Here is a 22,385-nt window from a genome sequence, read left to right as displayed (position 1 = left end):
TGAATTGTGAATGGGCAGCTCGGTGTGGCCGGCAGCGCTTGCTGGACGTTTCCATGGAAACAACCCCGCTCTTCGACCCAGCTCGGTGGCCATGGGCTTTCTTTTTCATGCATCGGAGCGGATACAATATGTCCTTCACCCCTCCCCTTCCCTCCCAGTCCGTGTAGAAACACCGTTGCCGCGTTTTTGCAGCTGCAAAGCTCCTGAGGCAAATTCCCAGGCCCGGTCTTCCCTCTCTACGCTGAACCGTTAGAAACCGCCCCGCCCCCTTTCGGCCATAACGGCCGAGGAGTTGAGAGTTACTGGGCATGTGCGGGTGGAGCTGCGTGCCGAGCACGCCGGGAGTTGTAGTTTCCCAATGATGTCACTTTCCATTGCGGGCGGGGGTAAGTGCCCAACCCTGCGGACTACAGCTCCCGGGATGCCATGCGACCCCCCCCCCCCTGCAGAAACGCAGTTGAGGGGTGGAGAGACATGAAGCGTAGATGTAGTGGACGGCGCAAAGAAAACTTGGGTAACTCGGCGGAAAAGAGTGAGTGTTGCCAAATCAGAAACCAATTGTTGCGGTTTAAAGTAAATAGGATAAACCTTTGATGCCAGGGAGAGAAAACTCATCAGGCAAATCGTGTAGTGTTGGCAATGCTGCTCACTGATGGGCAAAGTTCTGGTGTGAAGACAATTGGATCCAGTTTTTCTTCATAGGTGCTGCCAATGTTGGCTGTGCATGCCTAACTTTTTTTTCACGGTTGTGAAATGCGCTACCTCACGCTCCTGACTTTCATGCAGACGAATTTTTTTTTTGTGACTGGATGTTCGTCTGTGGCAACTTTTTCCTTCCTTAATTCAATACATGTTTAGAAAGATGCAGCGTGTAGAGAGCCCCTGGCTGGTGAGCATCTTCAGCACATCTTTCTGCAGCTTGGACTTTTAAGGGATAACAGTGGCGATTGAATACCCCTTCTCCTCTTAAAACACCCAATACTCGCGTAACTCGATTTGATATGAAAGAGTTCATGAGACTTTTCCCTTCTTTGGACAAAGTTAAATGCCACTCTAAATCCTGGCTCGATTTGCTCTTTCTAGTGGCGTGACGAGATTGACCGATATGGGAAATCCCCATGGAATAACGGAATCCTCCCATTGGTAAATAGTTGGAAGTGGGCGTCTCTGGTTACTTTTAGCTCCATTTTAAAGATAATTAATTTTAGAGTACTTTATGATCACTGCCTGTTCAAATGAAATTTGATCGCATATTCTTTTTCGCTTCTAACATTTCCTACAGCTTTGCACATGCAAGTTTATTCATCGTGTCGTAAGAAAATACAGCTTCTCGTACATATAGACTATGCAACTTCCATCTCTGTATTCGCCAATAATAAAATGTGTGTGAATAACGTAGCCATATAATTCAACATCATTATACACTTGAAAGTAAAATCTAAAAAAATGCCTTAATATGAATACTACTGCAAATAAAAGCCATATTGTTCTTAGCCCCGTTGTGGTATCGCCCCTTTAGTAAATATGCAGATCTGGGTGTCAACTTTTATCTTTCAAGTGCAGTTGTATGCTGCTTGACTCTTTAATGTTTAAATTGACGGAGGACATTAGATCTGTAGACCAGATTAAATTGATTCTGTTTTGGGAACCAGACTAAAATACTTAACTAACTTTTGAGATACTTTTGAGTATATATGTATCGCAGTCACCAAGCTCGCAACCTACTTGCAGATGTCAGTACAGCTGTGCATTATTGACAGTAGTTTAATACTTTGATTAATCTTACTGTACCATAAACTACTTAAAGGTAGAGGGTTAGTGGGATATCTTCATCCCAATATTTGAATTTTCTTCCTCATGTTATTGCTGTTTGGATCTAATTATTGACATTATATCCCTGTAAAGTTCGAGAAATCCAAGAGGTTCTGAGTAGGGATCTACCCAAATGCCCAGCCATTTCTTTCCACACGCGATGGCTGACCTATATATTTCTTGTATTTTCTAATTGTTTCAGCATATGAAGCTCTTACCACCCTGAACACCAGCAGCTGAAAATGTGCTTGCGTTTTAGCAATCTTGAAAATAACCCTCAAGAAAAGTTAGAGATGAATGGTCCCAAAGTTGCAGTATTAAATAGGGTATCACTAGTGAGAATTGTTAATCTGAAAACCAATTAAAATTGAAGTAGGCGATTTACTGTTTAGATAGCAAACAGCAAGTTAAGCTTTCTTGATCAGAATATATTTGTACGCTTCTGAAACACCCTTGTGAATTAAACACACTGGGATGATAAGAATTTACATCAACTATATAAATGATGCATTTATGTATTTTATTCATTTCGCGCGTTTATATAAAGTGGTGCACATTGATGCGAAACAGCAGTCCAACTCGGGATTCAGAACAAAACCATATGCATTAAAAATCCTCTTCCCTCCACCCTCCTTCAAGAGGCTTGTCTCACAGTGCTTCATTTATTTGTAAATTGCAGTTTAACGCCAGTCAGCGTGAAGAATCTGTTCTTGTTGCCTCTTGGCGCCGATCACATTGCAAGATAACAGGGACCTGCCAAGTGAGCATCACACAGGCAGCGACTGTTCTCTGATGAGACCAAATTAGTTTTGAGGACTGGCCCGACCAGTAAGTTCTTTTGTGACTTGTGCAGTGATTTTGATGTCCTTCCTCGCCATCACTGCTGATGAGAGGCAAATTGGTCGTTCTGCTGTAATGAATATGTGACATTTGTACCACAGCTGTCTCATTTCACGTGTGTGGTTTATGGAAGGAATGTATAGTTAAGCATTGTACAATAACAACATTAGCCTGTGAGTTTTGTGTACGTTGCAAACATAATTTCTTAAATTGTATTTTATTACATCAGCACTAAAGCAGTTAGTAATTTAGATCTAGTTTTGTAGAATCGTAGGAAATATATCTCCGATAAGAGCAATTGGCTACATTGCAGGTGTGCTGGCATTAGCTATTAAACTGAAGCTATCCAGTCTGATCTCCTTGTTCCTATTTCATATCCTCTTCAAGTAGTTACAATGCTCCATGGAAAGGTCCAATACTTTTACACAAGTGCACTTTTTAAGCATATGGCCTTACCTTGTACACGTCTTCAGATTGTGTGGTAACTGCGCCGCTTGTGGTAACTGTTAATACTGAAGGTATGTGTCAGGGAACATCCAGCTTATGAACTTCTAAATGCACAATGTATTTTATGGTTGAAGGCTTGTTTGGCAGTAGAATCACTTCAAAGGCGCTTTGCAAATCATGTGATCCAAGGAGGTCCACCGATGGCAAATTGAGGTGCGAACTGGGGATCGCACCATCGCATGCCAGATGAACGTTTGGTGACCCGTTGTCAGTCAGAATACAGGTTAAAAGTAACATCACAGCTCCAGTACATTGTGCAGCGGATGTAGTAACCTCCGCTTGCCTATCAGTAACGCTGTTATGGATCTTCAGTCGAAAGCAGCTGTTTTTGTGTCAGGCGCAGCGGGGACCCCTGTGCTTTGGTAACTTATTATTTTCCCGGTGATGGTGTCTATTTGGCGATAAATGTCATCCTTTTGACAGCCTGATTCCGGAAACGAATTATAAGGAAACACAGAAAACGTTAAAAAAAATGATACGAGTGTATTGATGTGAATGGAGATGAACGGATATTAGAGATTTCGGAGACCATCCGGTCCATTCGCCTAAGTAATACAGTTTGTCTCTCCACCTCCCATCTTTATCACTATATCTGTCTGTTTACCGGGAAATGAAATAGAGAGCCCTGTCACAATGGAAAAGTAAGAGGGGCTGTAGCTGCTCTCAGTTGTTTTAAAGTTGCTGGTTTTGCGCTTTAAGTGAAAAACTCGTCCTCCCTTGTGCGAACAACATGCCCATCAAGCATTGAAAAATCACCCCCCCCCCCGATGATTGCATGCACCCTAAATATTTACACATCCTCGGGGCGGAATGGGGGGGGGGGTGTTGTTGATATTAATGTGCACGTTGGCAATGAAATAAAACATCATCTTTTCATCCAGCCTCCCCCCTCCTCTTTTGCAGAGTATTTCCGGTGACGGATTGAGCGTCTGGCGACGGCGGATTGAAACTACAGAAACAGAGAGAGAGAGAGAAGGCGAGAGGAGAAAAGCTGCGAGGGGGGAAAAATGAGTGGGACTTCAACAGGCTGCTGCTGAATAAAGTTATCAGCAAAAGCCAGCTCGCTAGCCTGCACATTCTTTGGTTGCTGTCTGGATAGACAGACGACAGGGTGGGTTTTTGTTTTGGACTATTGGTTTTTTTTTGTTTGCATTTATTTTTGGCTTTGGAAGGCTGGAAGTTTCCAAGTTGAGATTTATCGCCCGGGGTGCCAGATGTCAGCCAGCAGCAGCAACTCGTCTCCTCCCGTGTCGCAGAGATTGTTGCCGCCGGTGTTGCCGCTGCCCGCCTCGTCGCCGACCCCATCGCTGTCCCCGCCGGCCACCGCCACCACCAGCGGGCTCTCTGGTCGCCTTTCCAACGGCAGCCTCAGCGCCCCGAGTCCCACCAACTCCCGGGGATCCTTCAACGGCGTCTCCTTCCTCCTCCAGATCGGCCTCACTCGGGAACCGGTTACCATCGAGGCACAGGACATCTCCCTCTCCGCCGTCAAAGACCTCGTCTGCTCCATCGTGGACCAAAAGGTACAGTAACTAATTGTTTAAAAGAAAAATAACGGTCCAAACATTTATCTCTTTATCTAGCGCGAAAGTTTTTTTGGAAGGGGAGGACATTCAGATCAAATTCGAGGGGGGGGGACTATAAAAATATGCTGCCAAAGTTACTTAAAAGTTTCAATACTGAACTACGAAACCTGCTTGAATCATATGGGAACGGCTCGTATAGCTAACGGTTCTTTTAGTATGGGTATAACGCGGCAGAAGCGACCTGTCAGGGCACGGTTGCAATGTTCTCTTCAGTAGTTTCCTGATCAGTTAGTTTCACAACAATGTGGCGTGCCCCTCCCCAAAAATATTGGTAGCAGCGACCTGTCGCACAAAAGGTTCATAATATAGTCAGCCCTATGAGCTGAAATCATGTGGCTTAAATCACTAGAACTGATACCTGGCCAATTCATCTAATGTCAGAGGCAAACTACATTGTTATTTAAGTGTGTTTATGTTTATGACTTGGTTTTTAACCTAGCCAATTGGTAAACCGATACAAGTGGTTGGTTACTACTTTTTTTAATGCTAATTTATAAAGAACCTACAATACTCTTGCACTTGGTAAGTTTTTTTCATATTTGCATAAAATAGTACACTAGATATTTTAATGTGGTTTTGGAGGACCAAGACAAATATAGACTCTAGTTTGAAACAGTGTGATGGTCCTTGCATCTTAGACGATTGAATTCTGTGCAGGCTGGCAACTGCACAACAATCTCTTACAAACTAACTTTTTTGCTGGGTCAACTGCTTCAACAAGTATGCATAAAATGCTGGTTATTATGTAATTGATTACAGTGAGTACAGGGAATCCATTGTAGTAATTTTTCGATCATACAGTGGAACAGCAGCCTTGAGAAATTTAAAATTGTCTTTTACTGGAATGTTTTAAATTCAGAATATTAACTGCATTAGTGCAAAATTACGTAAATCAGGCTGGTGCTTAAGTCCTTTTGAAGTGTAGTTAAAATATGTAATAGGATTATATAGTTGAAAAATCTGTGCATGCATTCATTTTATAACTAATTTAAAATATTCCAGTGAAGTATTTTTCTGTGTATGAAACATTCATTAAAATATGAGTTAACAATTAAAACAATGTTCTGCCCCTTGCATTTGGGATTTAGGAGATATACTTGAGCAGAGAGAATGAGTATTTTTTGTCATCAATGGTCTCTTCAAGTGGCATAAATGGTTAAATTTCACTTCAGTTTGTTGAATGAAAGCTTGGTTTGTTGACTTTTTTTTAAAGAAAAGTATATAGTGGTGCACTGTGCTAATTTTTTTAGGATCAAGGACGTTTTGTCAGTGGTGGTATGGTTGGAAGTATTTTACACAGAATTGAATGAAATCAACGGGGGGGGGGGGACTGTAACTACTGTAACTTTTCCTACTGTAACTTTTATATCTCTATGTAACCTATTCCCTCATGTATGCACCAAGACTCTCCTTAAATACATTGGGGGAAATGTTAAACTGAACCTGTCCATTAACTAATTGGACTGACTGTGTGCAATTCGAGTTTTACATCCCACGGCAATTTTACTCTCTCTTAATATAAATGGGTGAGGTGTAAATGCTACATTTTGCGTGATCTCTGAGTTTCTTGTTAAATTAGGTTAGGTTAAAATTACCATCAATAAATCTATCTTTCAATCACTCCATGTGGCAGCGTGTGTAAAACAATTTCTCCTAAACTAATTATTTGATCTGTTATTAGCTACATCTTATTTATTTTCCTTGTTCTGGTCTTTCCCACAGGTGGAAACAATTTCTCCATATGCATCCTATTTAATCCCTTCATAATTTAGTTGATCTCAATTGTGCCACCTTTGTTCCAGCATAGAGCCCAACCCACTTATTTTCCCAATGGCTGCTGCCTCTCAAATTTGATAAAATCCTCTAAATTTTTGCCTGCACTTTCTCCAGTGCTTCAACATGCTTTTCCTTTTATAGTATGGTGACCAGACCTTAACACACAATTCCCAGCATGAGCTAATCAAAGTTCTGTATAAACTTATTACATCCCTGCTCTTCTGTTCGTCAAGAAATGAATGCTTGACCATTCAATTTGTTACTACTTTTAATGGCTACTTGCAAAGGCATTTATAATGTAATGGGTCGGCCACCTAGTTTGACTGGAACATTTCCAGTACATAGAATCATAGAATGTACGGCATGGACCAGTTTGGCGTTTTGGCCCAAACTGGTCCATGCCAACCAAAAAGCCCATCTATGCTAACCCCATTTGCCTGCAGTTGAGTTTCTGTTGGTGAAAATATGAGTAAAGGTTATTTATTTTACTAACTTAGCATTTGAGAAAAACAAAATGTCATACTTCATGCTTTTTAAAAAAATAAGTTTCAGCCTGACTGGAAGTGTAACTTTCCCTACCATGGCCCTTCAGGCATTATTCTCTGTTTCACCTACAGCAAACTCAAAATTAAAAAGTCTGTTATTTCAGTCAATGCAAAAAGGTAGTCTTTAGCACATACATCTACTCACAAATATTATTTTAGTTGTGAAATCATTTCTGATATTGTTGAGGGTGGATTAATCAAATATAAGATAATCTTTTCCAGCAGCAGAACTCCAGTATACAATTAACTCTGCTTACCACTTTCCATGTAAGTAAAGCTTCCATAAATTCCATAAACTGGTATCCTTTACCTTACGCATAGCCTGGTAGATGCTACATAAAGCTATGCGTAAAGTAAAGGATACCAGTTTATGGAATTCAATTTTTCTGTATTTTTGGAATTAACATGCTCCTTGTTAAGCTCCTTGCATCCTAAAATTTGCATCTGAAGAGTAATTCCCTACTTACTTTCTATTTTTCTGATCCACTGTTAACGATGCTATAAGTTTTGTGATAGGGAAATCGTTTTTGAGTGACTTTAGTTATTTGAGGAACAAACAAGCCTGCAGGTGTGGTATTCTTGAATTTCCAAAAGGCATTCAGTAAGGTGCCACATCAAAGGTTACCACAAAAAAAGAGCTCATGGTGTCGGGGTATCATGTTATCATTGAGGATTGGTTAACTAACATGAAGCAGAGTATGGTTAAAAGGATAATTTTCACGTTGGCAATCTGTTACTGTGGACAAACACCGGGATCGATGCTGGGGCCTATTTACAATCGAAATCAATGATTTGGAAGAAGAGACTGAACATACGGTAGCTAAATTTGTTGATGCAAAGATAGGTCAATTTGAAATATAGCATGGTAACAAGAGATGCAAAGGCTGGAATTATCTGGTGGGGTGGGGGACCCTGGTGGTGGTCCACCTCCGCCACCGCAAAACATGTAATGAGGGTGCGTGGAAAAAGTTCTGCCCAAAATGTATGCAAAAAGGACATAGATAGCTTAAGTGAGTGGGCAAACATTTGGCAGGTGGAGTATAATGTGGGAAAAATGCAAACTTGTGCATTTTGGCAGGAAGAACTGGATGGTACAGACGGATCTGGCTATCCAGATGCATGATCCACAAAAATTGGTTTGCAGGTGCAGCAAGTGATTAGGAAGGCAAATGGAATATTGGCATTTATCCCAAAGTGGTTGGAATATGAAAGTATTGCTCAGCTGTACAAGGACTTGTTGAGACCACAACTGGAGCAGTGTGTACAGTTTTTATCTCCTTGAGAAAATATATTATTGCATTAAAAGCACTTCAGAGAATGTTCACTTGTTTAATTCCTGGGTTGAAGAATTATCTTATGAGGGCAGGTTGGACCTATACCTACTGGAGTATAGAAGGATGAGAGGTGACCTTATTGAAGTGTATAAGATCCTGAAGGAACTTGACATGGTGGATGCTAAGAGGGTGTTTTTTGTTGTGGGGGTTCTAAAACAAGGGGCATAGTTTGAAATTAGGAATCTTCCATTTAAGACTGAGATAAGGAGAAATTTCTTCTGAGGTTTGAGTTTATGAAATTTGTCTTCCCTGAGAGCAGTGAACGCTGGTTCATTGAATATATTTAAGGCTGTGAGTTAGACCTTTGATTGACAAGGGAGCAAAGGATTATGGGAGCCATGATAAGATAAGATCAACCATGATCTTATTGAATGACGCAGCTGGTTCGATGGGCTGAATGGCCTACTCCTAATTCCTCTGTTTAGTTTGTGTGCCTACTGCTGGTAAGCCTTACTGCCCTAACTCATTTAAGGTCTGTGTAGCTAGAAGAATGAGAGGAGGCTTGCAGCCCTTGACTTTATTGGATTCATATGCAAATCTGAGAATTGACAAGGCAGATGTTAATCAAGCCTGCTTTTATTGCTTAGTCCGAGAAATGAAATGTGCCTCTTTCATTTTTCACTAACCTCCATGTTTAGTACAGAGGTTCTGAACATATTCTTTTCTTGAGGCCCTCCCTCCTGCACTGTAAAAATTCCACAAACCGTCTTAATGCAGCATAAGTAATTTTTGTGTGTATGAAACTTAGTTTTTCAATCAAACATAAACTTATTATTTTTGTTTTATGTACAGCTTGACTGATGCTTCTCCAAGCGTTTTTCTTAGACTGAGATTTTCTCTCCACACTCAGACTGACAGAGACATCTCTCAATTATCTCTCTAATCACAAGTTTTTTTTGTAGCATAGCAAGGATTTTTATGAAAATGCGTGTATAAATATTGTACTGGATACAATTCTAATTCCCAATGGTGCAGCTAAGAAAACGTGGACGTAGAATTTTGTCAACTGATTTGATGCACATAATCTTAAATAATCAATTTTTAAAATTAGTATCACAAGTAGGCTTATTAACCACACTTAACACCGCATATTAACACTGCAGTGAAGTTACTGTGAAATCCCCTAGGGGTTGCCACACTCCGGCGTCTGTTCGGGTACACTGAGGGAGAATTTTAGCATTGCTAATGCACCTAACCAACACATCTTTTGGACTGTGGGAGGAAACTGGAGCACCCGGAGAAGCCCATGCAGACACAGGGAGAACATGCATAATGACCCAAGCCGGCAATTGAACCCGGGTCGCTGGCGCTGTGAGGCAACGGTGCTAACCATTGTGCCACCCATCACAACCATCTTTCTTTCTACGCATTCTCTGGTGCTTTTTGCAGCCCTCTTGAAACCTTCTTGTGAATTCATTGTCTAGTATACATCAAACTCAAGCTTCTTAGAAGCACAGAATCATAATGAAATAAACTTGTTGATTGTTACTCTATTGAACTTGCTTGGAACCATTATTTATTTTTGAAATTGGGTTTATTATCTGCTGAAAGATAGTCACAGTAGTTGGAATCAGATAGGTGCCACAATTCTTGGAATCCTGTCAGTTGCAATGATATTTATATTAGAAATGAATGTTACATAATCATTATTTTTGTATTGTGATTTCTTTTCTCCCAAGTTTATAGCAGCATATTTGTTTCATTTCCCACGTAAGTTGTTACTTCAATATTTCTTTGGAAAGTATGGATACGAAATTCCACTTTTGAGCATTGGTTTTCTGAAAAATAAACTTGTTGGCTATGCTAAAAATTGCCCTTAGTGTCCTGAGATGTGTAGGTTAGAGGAATTAGTGGGAAATATGTAGGGATATGGGGGTAGGGCCGGATGAGATTGTGGTCGGTGCAGACTCGATTGGCCGAATGGCCTCTTTCTGTACTGTAGGGTTTCTATGATTTCTAATGACGTTAGCTCCTCTTTTGCTGTATTGATGGAGTGGCACTATGGTACCAATGAATGTTCTAGCCAATGCCCTTACAAGCATCAACAATGCAGAGAAATTAGAAAAATGCAGGTTTCCGTCTGGTCAAACTCCAAAGTGACTGAGATACCTGACTGTAATAATGCAGTACGGCTACATTGGCGAATTCAAGATTATTAATAACCACGGATGGGAAAATAATGTCATTCACCCAAATTTGATGTAAGACTATGTAATCTATTTATTCTTTCAACTCCTGATTGTACAGTTTAATTTGTTTAAATGTAATAAAGTACTACTCAATTCAGAGAATCATAGAATCCCTACAGTGCAGAAGAGCCATTCGGCCCATCGAGCCTGCACTGACAACAATCCCACCCAGCCCTACCCCACAGCCCCACGTATTTAGGTCCCCCTGACACTAAGGAGCAATTTAGCATGGCAAATCCACCTAACCTACACATCTTTGGAGTGTGGGAGGAAACCGGAGCACCTGGTGGAAACCTGCACAGACATGGGGAGGATGTGAAAACTCCACACCGACAGTCACCCAAGGCCAGAGTTGAACCTGGGTTCCTGGTGCTGTGAGGCAGCAGTGCTTGTACAATTGTGCAAACTGTTAATTGGTGCAAGTTTTCATTAGTTTGCTTCTTTAATGTGTTTTATAGTAAATTTTGTCCTAACATCACCCTTTTCAGTACCTTGCAGCCTGGAATATTTTGCTGTCATGCTCTTCTGCAAACATACTCATTTTAGTGACTCATCTGATTGAGAGGTTTATCATTTGCAAAGAATGCCAGTGGGCCCAGCTGACCTTGAATAATGTTCGCTGCCCTTTTTATAGTGCATAAAGAAGCCATCCAGTCCATTGTGCCTGTGCCCACTCTCATAAGTGTTACCTGGCTCATCCCAATTTCCCATTCTTTGCCCAAAGTTTTAAAAAAATCAATTTCCTTGTTAAAAGCTGTTATGGATCTGTTTTCACTACTGCTTCTAGTAAAGCATCCTTTTATATGTTATCCTTCCTCTTTTGGAAGTAGAGTGATGCCTTTTATTACCAACCCGTGGATCTTTTTTCCAATTTACCATCTCAACACCTCATAATTTTGAAAATCTTTGTCAAATCTGCTTTTTAACAGTCAGTTTTAGGGAGTCTATCTGTTCAAAAAATTGGTAGGGGAAGAGAAAATTGCATTTGAGGAGTGGGGAGGGATAGAAAACGTTCGTTAGGTCATGCTGAGATATTAGTCCTGCTTATAATAAGACTTGATTGAAAATATGGGGTGGAAATTTGCCCCCCAAAATATGGAAAATTTTCATAATGGAGTGATCCACACCACTGTCTCAGGCGTGTACCACACTGCAATTACGCCTCGGTACCGGGGAATGGGGCACGAACATGCCGATGAGCCCGACTTCAGAGTGGCTCAGGTGCTGTTTTGCAAGGGTGCCCCAATCTCTCACTGCACTGGGAGACACACACACACCCCCTCCCCCCCGTCGGCATCAGGGCCCTGTTGTCATAGCCACCACTCAGGCCCCACCCCCTTGACACTGCCTAGCACATTGCTAGGAGTGCCTGGTGGGCACTGCCCAGCCATGCCCCTGACCACCTGGGGGCTTCAATAGACTACTTTAATACTCTAGCTTGTTCAGTGTCTGAGGGTTTTTTAAAAAAATGTGTTTTCTAATTATAAAGGAACCACCATTGCAAGACAGCTACTGCAAGAAATATTAACATGGCATAGTTTGTAAATAAAGTATCATGCTGAGTTGAATAATGAATTCTTCAAAATGCTACTAAGCCTTAATTTACAGCTTTGTACAGATACCAAAGTAATAAACAAGGTTAATGGAGTTTTGGCTATTATTTTGAGGATTGAGATACAAAAGGGAGGCAGTTAGGTTTCCGTTATACATATCTTTGGCCAGACCCCATCTGGAGTACTGAGTTCAGCTCTGGGCACCATAGCTCAGGAATGATGTAATAGCCTCCTTGGTGATTTTGCCTCTTGGAGACAAGAATTATAATTGACACAAGCTCATACTAAATACTGCACTTTTATTGAGAATTTTACAGAATCACAGAATACTACACTGCAGAAGAGGCCCTTTGGCCCATCGGGTCTGCACTGACACATAAAAGGCCCTGACCTGCCTACATAATTCCATTTGCCAGCACTTGGCCCATTGCCTTGAATGCTGTGGCATGCCAAGTACTCATCCAGGTACTTTCTAAAGGATGTGAGGCATCCCGCCTCCATCACTCTCCCAAGCAGTGTCGTCACCACTGTATGGGTAAAAAAGCTTTTCCTCAAATCCTACCTAAACCTGGCACCACTCACTTTTAACTTGTGTCCCCTTGTAACTGACCCTTCAAGTAAGGGGAGCAGCTGCTCCCTATCCACTCAGTCCATGCCCCTCATAATCTTGAACACCTCGATCAGTCTTCTCTGCTCCAGAGAAAACAACCCAAGTCTATCCAACCTCTCTTAATAACTTAAATTTTCCATCCCAGGCAACATCCTGGTGAATCTTCTCTGCACCCCTTACAGTGCAATCACATCCTTCCTATAGTATGGCAATCAGGACTGCACATATTACTCCTGCTGTGGCCTCACCAAAGTTCTATACAACTCCATCATGACCCCTCTGCTTTTGTAATCTATACTCGATTGATAAAGGCAAGTGTGCCTTATCTTTTTCACCATCCTATTAACCTGCCTTTCCGCCTTTAGAGATCTATGAATAAACATGCCAAGGGCCCTTTGTTCTTCAGAACTTTCCAGTGTCAGACTTTTCATACTATACTTCCTTGTCAAATTACTCCTTCCAAAGTGTATCACCTCTCACTTTTCAGGGTTAAATTCCACCTGCCCATTTGACCATCTCACCTATATCTTCCTGTAACCCAAGACACTCGACCTCCCTGCTAATCTTTGTGTCATCGGCAAACTTAGTGATCCCACCCCCCACATAGTCATCTATGTCATTTATATAAATGACGAACAATAGGGGGCCCAGCACGGATCCCTGAGGTACACCACTGGTCACTGGCCTCCAATCACTAAAACAGCCATCTGACATCACTCTCTGTCTCCTACCGCTAAGCCAATTATGAATCCACCTCATCAGATCACCCTTTCTCTCACATGCATTTGTCTTCTTAATAAGTCTGCCATGTGGGACTTTGTCAAAGGCTTTGCTGAAATCCATGTAAACTACATCAACTGCAATACCCTCATCCACATACTTGGTTACACACACAAAAAATTCAATCAAATTTGTTAGGCATGACCTCCCTCTGACAAAACCATGCTGACTATCCTTGACAAACCCTGCCTCTCCAATTGGAGATAGATTCTCTCCTTCAGAATCTTTTCCAGTAGTTTCCCAACCACCGACGTGAGACTTACTGGTCTGTAATTCCCTAGCTTGTCTCTACAACCTTTCTTAAATTAGCTGTTCTTAATTAGCTGTTCTCCAGTCCTCTGGCACCTCCCTGATACAGTAAGAAGTTTAACAACACCAGGTTAAAGTCCAACAGGTTTATTTGGTAGCAAAAGCCACACAAGCTTTCGGAGCTGCAAGCCCCTTCTTCAGGTGAGTGGCCACTCACCTGAAGAAGGGGCTTGCAGCTCCGAAAGCTTGTGTGGCTTTTGCTACCAAATAAACCTGTTGGACTTTAACCTGGTGTTGTTAAACTTCTTACTGTGTTTACCCCAGTCCAACGCCGGCATCTCCACATCATGACCTCCCTGATGGCCAGAGAGGAATTAAAAATTTGTGTCAGAGCCCCTGCAATTTCCTCCCTCGCCTCCCACAGCAGCCTGCGACACACTTCCATTACACAAAACAGTTCCAATTAAATCCTACAGTTGCCCCTTAGGTGGTCAATCTGAGATGACTGTAGGTTGCTTAGCAGTGATCTTGACTGAGATCCTCCTTTTTGGTTCACTGGGACTCTTCCTGTCGATGTATCTTCTGTCTTTTTTGACTGTTGCTGTGTGGGCCTTTTCAGCGATTTACATTAAGAAAACACAGTTTTTGAAAGAGCTCATGCACAAGCCTCTTCTGAATGTGAATTGGTGAATGGAGTGCATGATCAACTGTTGGTTGGTTAGTATATTCCCAAATTGCTGTCCATTGGTTTAGCCCCATAAGGACTTCTTCCTGTCCTGCTGTGATTACCTGTCTGTATTCAGTCCACCTTCACTGATTTCAACTAGCTTGCTTTCTCTTCAGAGCTCTCAAGAAGAGTCATACGGAGTTTTTCTAGCATTTTCTGCTTTTTGTTATAAATATAGAAAGTAGGAGCAGGAGTAGTTGATTCAATCATTCGAGCCTACTGCGCCATATATTATGACCATGGCTGATCCCCTACCTTAATACCATACTTTCACACTCTTTCCCCATACTCTCTGATGCCTTTAGAGTCTAGAAATCTATCTATTTTCTCAAATATATTCCATAATGATCTCCACAGCCTTCTGTGGTAGAGAATGCCACAGGTTTGCCGTCCCCTCAATGAAGAAGTTTCTCCTCGGCTCAATTCTAAATGGCCTACCCTAATCCTGAGACTGTGACCATTTGTTGAGACCCCACGGAGCCAAATGAAACATCATCACTGCATCCAGTCTGTCCAGCCCTGTCAGAATTTTATACCTTTTTCAATTAAACCCCCTCTCATTCTTCTAAACTCCAGTGAATAAAGGCCCAGTCAACCCAATCTCTCCTCTTACCACAATGCTGCCGTCTCAGGAATCTGTCTGGTGAACATTTGCTTTACTCCCGCTATGGCAAGTATATCCTTTCTTGGATGAGACTAAAACTGTACACACTACTCCAAGTGTGGTCTCACCAAGGTCCTGTACAGCTCTACTAAGACATCCTTGCTCCTGTAGTCAAGTCCTCTTGCCAATGTATCATTTGCCTTCCTAACTGCTTGCTGTACCTACATGCTTGCTTGATTGGTGTACTAGGACATCCGGGTCCCTTTGTACGTCAACATTCCCAAATCTATTACCATTTAAATAATATTCTGCCATTCTGTTTCTCCATCCGAAGTGAATAACTTCACGTTTATCGAAATTATACTGTATCTGTCATGTATTTGCCCACTCAACTTATCTGAATCATCTTGAAACCTCTTAACATCCTCCTCACCACTCATTCCCACCATATTTTGTGTCAGCAAACTTTGAGATGGTACTTTTGGTTCCCTCATTCAGATCATTGATGTATATTATGATAGCTAGGGCTCGAGCACTGATCCTTACAGGACCCCACTAGTCACTGCCTGCTACTCCAAAAAAGACCCATTTATTCCTAACATTGGCATGGAGTGGGAATTGGTTAGGAATGAGTGGGAATAAATTTTTTTCGGAGTAGCATTTTTAAATAGCAAGTTACATTTGCAACCCTCCAATTTGCTGGGACTGTTCCAGAATCGACAGATTTTTGGAAGATAGCAGACAATTCATCCACTATTTCCATGACTGCCATCTTTATTAACCTGTGATGTAAATTGTCAGGTCCTGGGGATTTACCAGTTTTCAGTCTCTAGTAATACTAATTTCCTTCCATTCCTCCTCTTCATTCCTCAGCATTTCTGTGAAGTTATTTGTGTCTTTCTCTATGAAGACAAATAAGGTCGGTGTTTAATTGCTCTATCATTCCCTTGATCTCTATTACAAGTTCTCCTGTTTTGGACTGTAAGAGACCTACATTTGTCTTCACTAATCTTTTTTTAATTCATCCATGGGACGTGGGCGTTGCTGGATGGTCAGTATTAGTTGCCCTTGTTCAGAGGGCAGTTGAGAGTCAACCACATTGCTGTGGGTCTGGAATCACATATAGACCAGACCATGTAAGGACGGCAGATCTCCTTCCCTAAAGGACATTAGTGAACCAGATAGGTTTTTCTGACAATTGACAATGGTTTCATGGTCACCAGTAGATTCGTAATTCCAGACTTTTTTTATTGAATTCAAATTCTACTGTCTGCCGTGGCGAGATTGGAACCCGGGTCCCCAGAACATTAGCTGAATTTATGGATTAATAGTCTAGCAATAATGCCACTAGGCCATCACCTTCCCCATTTCTTTTTATATAGAAGCTTTTACATTCTGCTTTCATGTTACTTGCAAGTTCATTCTCTTACTCTATTTTTCCTCTATTAATCTCTTTGTCTTCCTTTGTTGAATACTGAAATGCTTCCAATCCTCTGGCTTATTTTTCCTGGCAACTTTACTTGATTCCTCTTTGGATCTAATACTATCCTTAATTTCTTTCATAAGCCATGGTTGGGCCACTTTCCTCCTTGTATTTTTGCACCAATGCTCTGAAGAAGAGTCATACAGACGCGAAACGTTAATTCTATTTTCTCTGCGCGGATGCTGCCAGACCTGCTGAGCTTTTCCAGCATTTCCAGTTCCAGCATCCAGTGTTTTGCTTTTATCCTGTGATTAACAGACAGTTCTATTCAATTCAAATTGTTCCATTTAATTGAGTAGTATCACTACAATTAACAAGTATTGCACCCATTTCCACCAAACAACTACATTCTACACTCTCTCCTTTCCTTCTCTGTGAACGGTATGTTTTGTATAGCATGCAAGAAACTATATTTTACTGTGTACTAATACATGTGACAATAAATCAAATCAAAAATTTTAAAAAAACAAACACTGCTCTGAACTGGCAGCCAATGCATTAATCCTTTCCTTACATCTCGGAGGAGGATGAAGAGTTACCAAAATGGTACTATATTAAACTATGCTTGAATTCTGAAGGCTTATTCTTGTTGTGTATATGCAATCTGACCAATTTGACAACTAGGAAAAAGGATTTCTGAAGCGCCACACTATGGATTGCTTAAACAAACCAATGCATCTTTATTTATAGTGTGCTGCCTGATTGAGGTCCAACATGGAAGAGAGATTAAAAACCCATGAATGCCTCTGGTGATGTCACAGCATGTCATGTGATTAATCACAATACACAATATCCCTCCCCCTTTACTTGAGCAGTACAACAAACTATTAAACATTGATGATTATCCACTATGCAGTTACATTACAATGTATTATTATCTGCATATATACAAATAATGTGAGGGTCTTTTTGGTGGACACCGATTTCGTTTTGGTAAGGGATGACATTCTGGAGTCTGATCTTTGACATCCTCGGAAGCCTATTCCTCACAAATATCAGACACTTCATCTTGTGAAGTTGCTTTGTTGTCAGCTTTCAGAGATGTTGGTTGTTCTACTGGAGTAGAACTTGGTTCTGTAATAATCCTTGGTTCAGGGATTTCACAACATTGGGTGTCTGACATAAGCCTTTCTTGTCACTATCTTAGCTGAATGGTTGCAGATACCCACTTCTCATTTGTTAGTCATTTTCTCCTTGTTTAAAACTCCTCAGTTTCGATGTTTTTCACGGCTAGTAATTGTGCTTGTTGTTGTTGTTCTATTATTATAGTAGTGCCAGGTGGTGTAAGTGGATCAAATTTAGTTCTCAGTTTTCTTCTCGGGAGCAACAAACATGCTGGAGTTATTTGAGGATGTAACCAGCAAGGTGAATAATGGGAATCCTGTGGATGTGGTATATCTGATTTCCAGAAGGCAAGGTGCCGCATAAAATTCTGCTCGTGAAGGTTAGATCTGAGGGGGTTGGGGGTAGAGTATTGGCTTGGATAGAGGATTGGCTGACCTGCCAGAAAGCAGAGGGTTGGGATAAATGGGTCCTTCTCTGGAATATGAACTGTAACTATTGGAGTTCAGTTCTTGGACCTCAACTATTTACAATCGATATAAATGATCCGCATTTTAACATAGGAAAATTCACAGATGTTGCTAAAATAGATGTGAAAGCAGGCTGTGATGGGGAGATCAGAATTTAGAGATGGATATTGATAAGTGAAAAGAATAGGTTAGAATCTGGCAGATGGAGTTTAATGTGGATAAGTGTGAGGTTATCCATTTTGGTCAGAAAAATAAAGGGGCAAATTATTATTTAAATTGGAAACAGATTCAAAGTGTGTCAGTGCAGAGGGATCTGGGTGTCCTTGTACATGAATTGCAGAAAGCCGGATAGTATTGGAATCCCTCTTTGTAAGCATTCTATGTTCCCGCATTTTTTCGGATGCCTTTATAGCCCGTCATTGCAGTTACTGGTAATTAAATAGTGCTTTAACTTTTCCTCTCTTATTTCTTTTTCTCTTCCTTATTAACTTGTGTTATTTGTTCTGTTTTAGTTGGATCTGTTGTTTGGAGTAATGGTTTCCCTTTTTTGGAATGAACAAGCTCTCACTGAGTGTGAAGATCTTTTTTTCAAGGCGACTCGTTTTTTGTTCTTGCAGTTTTCTCTACTCCTGAGAGAGATTTTCTTGCATTGGAGGATATTTTTGACCTGTTTCAGAATCAAGGCACTGAATTTTTTTTTTCCACCTTCCTGACATCGATGCTCCGTTTTGCATCAAAGTCGTGGTTGAAAAGAAAAACTTCAGAATCCTGTTAATTTTGGCTTGAAACCAATCTTATTGCCAATTTTTCCTGGTTGTGTATGTGCAATTGTTTCTGACTGATTTGACAACAAGGAAAAAGGATTTCCAAGGTGCTGCACCGTGGGTTACTTAAACAGACCAATGCAGCTTTATTTACAAGGTATTATTGAAGTCCAACGTGGAAGAGATAAAAACCCGCAAATGCCTTTGGCAACGTCACATCACGTCATGTGACGAATCGCAGCAATGCATTGCTTTACAGTATAAAACAATTCAGTATTAACTGCCTAGAGTCTATTGAACTTTAATCCAAAAATGTATCTTATTATGATGTTTCAAATGATGAGGATGTTTCCTCAGGTGGTGGAATTCAGAACAAAGTGGAGTACAATCATTAAATTCATAGAAACTCTACAGTGCAGAAAGAGGCCGTTTGACCCATCGAGTCTGCACCGACCACAATACCACCCAGGCCCTACCCCCACATCCCTACATATTTACCCGCTAATCCCTCTAACCTACACATCTCGGGTCTCTAAGGGGCAATTTATTTTAGCATGGCCAATCAACCTAACCCGCACATCTTTGGACTGTGGGAGGAAACCGGAGCGCCCGGAGGAAACCCACGCAGACACGAGGAGAATGTGCAAACTCCACACAGACAGTGACCCAAGCCAGGAATCGAACCCAGGTCCCCGGAGCTGTGAAGCAGCAGTGCTAACCACTGTGCTACCGTGCCGCCCTAAATTAGAACTGATCCATTTTGTAGTGAAATAAGGAGCACTTCACATAAAAGCATTTGAAATTTCCTCTCTTTAAAAAAAGCTGTGAATGCTGTGTCAATTCAAAATTTCAAGACCAGTCAAAGATTTTTATTAGAAAAGGGTGGGGTATGATGGGTAATTAGAATTTAGATTAGCCATTATCTAAATATTGGAATATGTTTGAGGGGCTGAGTGGTATGCTACAATTCCTAATTTCTGTCCAAAATAAATCACGGGACAAAATATTTCAAATGATCACCTTCGAGGAAGTGCCTTCCCACAGCCTTTATCAAAATGGTCATTAAAGTTTGCTCATATACACCACTAAAAAGCTTTTTGTCACATCTGGATAATATGTAGTTCACTCTTCTGAGCAGTAGATCTAAGTATTGCCCACAGTATTGTAAAAATGTATTTAGCAGTAATGTTATGTTATTACTGAATATTTAATAATCATTTCTGCATTTCCACTGATTTTGACTAAATAAAAAGGATGGTTTCTTGACAGAGGGTAATTGTATATTGGCGATATGCCTTGATCCTTGGAATAGAAGTGCTGAACTCATGTGGAAACTAGCATTTAATTGTCAAATTTATCCATATTAAAAGTAACTAAAACCTGGTGGTAAAGTCATCACTTTCATTACATTGTTCATAGCTTTCGTTAATTACAGTGAATGTTTCTCATTCCAATACTCAAGCCGTATTACTCAGACCACCTGGGCTCCACAATATCTTTGTTTTTGTTCATGGTGGTGTGCAAATTGTGCAGTTATATCTGCACTCGTGTGTAATGATTTGGATTCTTGCCCTTGACGCATAAGTCAGCTTCCATAGGTGACCCTACACTCCCTATGACCTAATGCACAAGGCATCCCAGTGTAACGCAACTAGGATAAACAATGAAGTCTTTTTATTGTTAATGGAGAGTGCACAGTTATTCAGTTGTGCCTTGCATCGCTTTATTAGATGGATAATAACTGGCAGATATTTTGTTTTAAAACAATGGTAAATTATTTATAAAATTCAATCATTAACAGTTATTTACAGTAGTATAGGCGAGTTGTTAAAATTGACTTCAAGTAAAGCCATTGATGGCCAGTCACACAAGGTAAGCGAAGAGGATAAACAGAATTTGACAAAAGTAATTCTGGGAGCAAAAGTATTTACAAGGGATTAGGTAGGTACAAAGTTGCATTTTATCCCTCTACTTTATGTCAAGACAGGATACTATTACCACATGAAATGCTGCCTTCATACTTATTAGACTTTTTGAAAAGTAATTGGTTTTATAAATTGGTTTGAGATGTAAATAATTACTGGACATTTCTGACATTGTCACAAACTAGAAAGAGTAAACCAGAATTATAACTATGCAGAAAATGCTGGAAATACTCAGCAAATTATGGCAGCATTTGTGGAGAGAGAAGTTAGCAGAGTTAATGAAACTGGGAAACTGGGAAAAGTTATAAATGCAATAGGTTTTTGAGCAAGGGGTGCGAGGGACAAGACAAAAGGAAGGTCTGTGATGCGGGTCAAACACGGAAGATTTAGGTTTTCAGGGCTAAAGGGAATGGTGATGGGGGTAAGAAATGAAACAAACAATCAAGATGTGCCTAGAGCAGCTGACTGGAAGAGGAAAAAAATGGAACCAGAGGAGAAAAGAAAACAAAATTGAACATAGATTATGGTCTGAAATTTTTACATTTGATGAATCTGGAAAGCTGTAAAATACTAAATTGAAAAATGACCTCAACCACAGTTTACAGTAATGCCAATTCACCTATAATCCTTAGCAAGGAAAGGAAAGCTCCAACTGGATCCCATATGGCCTGAGTAGTTGTGCAGAGATCATTCTTCTCTAATCAAGGCTGTGTTGTAATTGCAATTTCAGGTGATCTTGGCAACTGCCTTAATTTTAAAGAATGTAAACTGTAAAATGTGTGCTGCATTTAATGGACAGGTAATTTATGGTCTTCATTTAATTTTCATCCAGAGCAATATCCCTATCTGTTCCGAAGAAGGGTCATCCAGACTCAAAACATTGGGCGGGATTTTATGGCCTCACTCGAGTGAGACTGGAAATTACCACCCGAGGTCAACAGACATTTCCGTTGCCCGCCCCTTACCCACTCCAATTCTGTGGCGGGCAAGGTGGTAGAATTCCGGCGATTAACTCTGTTCTCTCTCTACAGATCCTGTCAGACCTTCAGATTTTCCAGCATTTTCTGTCTTTATTTCAGATTCCAGCATCCACAGTAATTTGCTTGTGTCCCTATCTGTTCACCTTACTGATTTTAGATTTGATAAAACGTGTCAGTATAAACTAACAAAGACTGACCTCTTCCACTTATGTCCAGTTCTGCTTTAAGTTTGGAAATGGGTTTTGTGTTGTGCTCAATCATCTAGATTTCCTATCTAAAATCTGATTTGGGTCAAGCCCAAAAAGATTGAAGAATTATTTTGTACATTGGTACAGATGAGTTCTAGACGTACAAGACTGTCCTCTGAACATGAAGTACAATAGAATTAAGGAAACTTCAATTTTTTTGTTCAGTCAGTGTGGGGAAAAATAGGTAAATTTTATTAGCAAAATTATTTTCAATAATTGGAGGTAAGAAGGTGAAAGCTGGATTTTAGTATCCCTACGACTATATCTTGAAATACCAAACAAATTCCAAAGATGCTCTAAATCCTTACTAAGTAAGCATATAGGGTTATATTCTAGGGGAG

The 22,385-nt window shown here is 40.6% G+C and overlaps 1 protein-coding gene across 2 annotated transcripts in view; it reads left to right on the top strand.

Moving 5' to 3' along the window:
* The first annotated feature begins 445 nt into the window (after positions 1 to 445).
* prkd3 (protein kinase D3) overlaps positions 446 to 22,385 on the top strand; it is a 327,516-nt gene continuing 305,576 nt past the window's right edge. The window contains exons 1-2 of one of the 2 annotated variants that reach the window (XM_078229586.1): positions 446 to 532; positions 4,063 to 4,682. In XM_078229586.1, the coding sequence (XP_078085712.1) occupies positions 4,374 to 4,682 (309 nt within the window). In that variant the 5' untranslated portion in view covers positions 446 to 532; positions 4,063 to 4,373. Of the gene's footprint in view, positions 533 to 4,062; positions 4,683 to 22,385 lie in introns of those variants that run through there. The other variant, XM_078229587.1, reaches the window with a different exon arrangement.

The sequence above is a fragment of the Mustelus asterias genome, chromosome 15 (assembly GCF_964213995.1).
Source record: "Mustelus asterias chromosome 15, sMusAst1.hap1.1, whole genome shotgun sequence".
NCBI classification, from domain to species: domain Eukaryota; kingdom Metazoa; phylum Chordata; class Chondrichthyes; order Carcharhiniformes; family Triakidae; genus Mustelus; species Mustelus asterias.
This window is presented reverse-complemented; position numbering and strand designations above follow the sequence as displayed.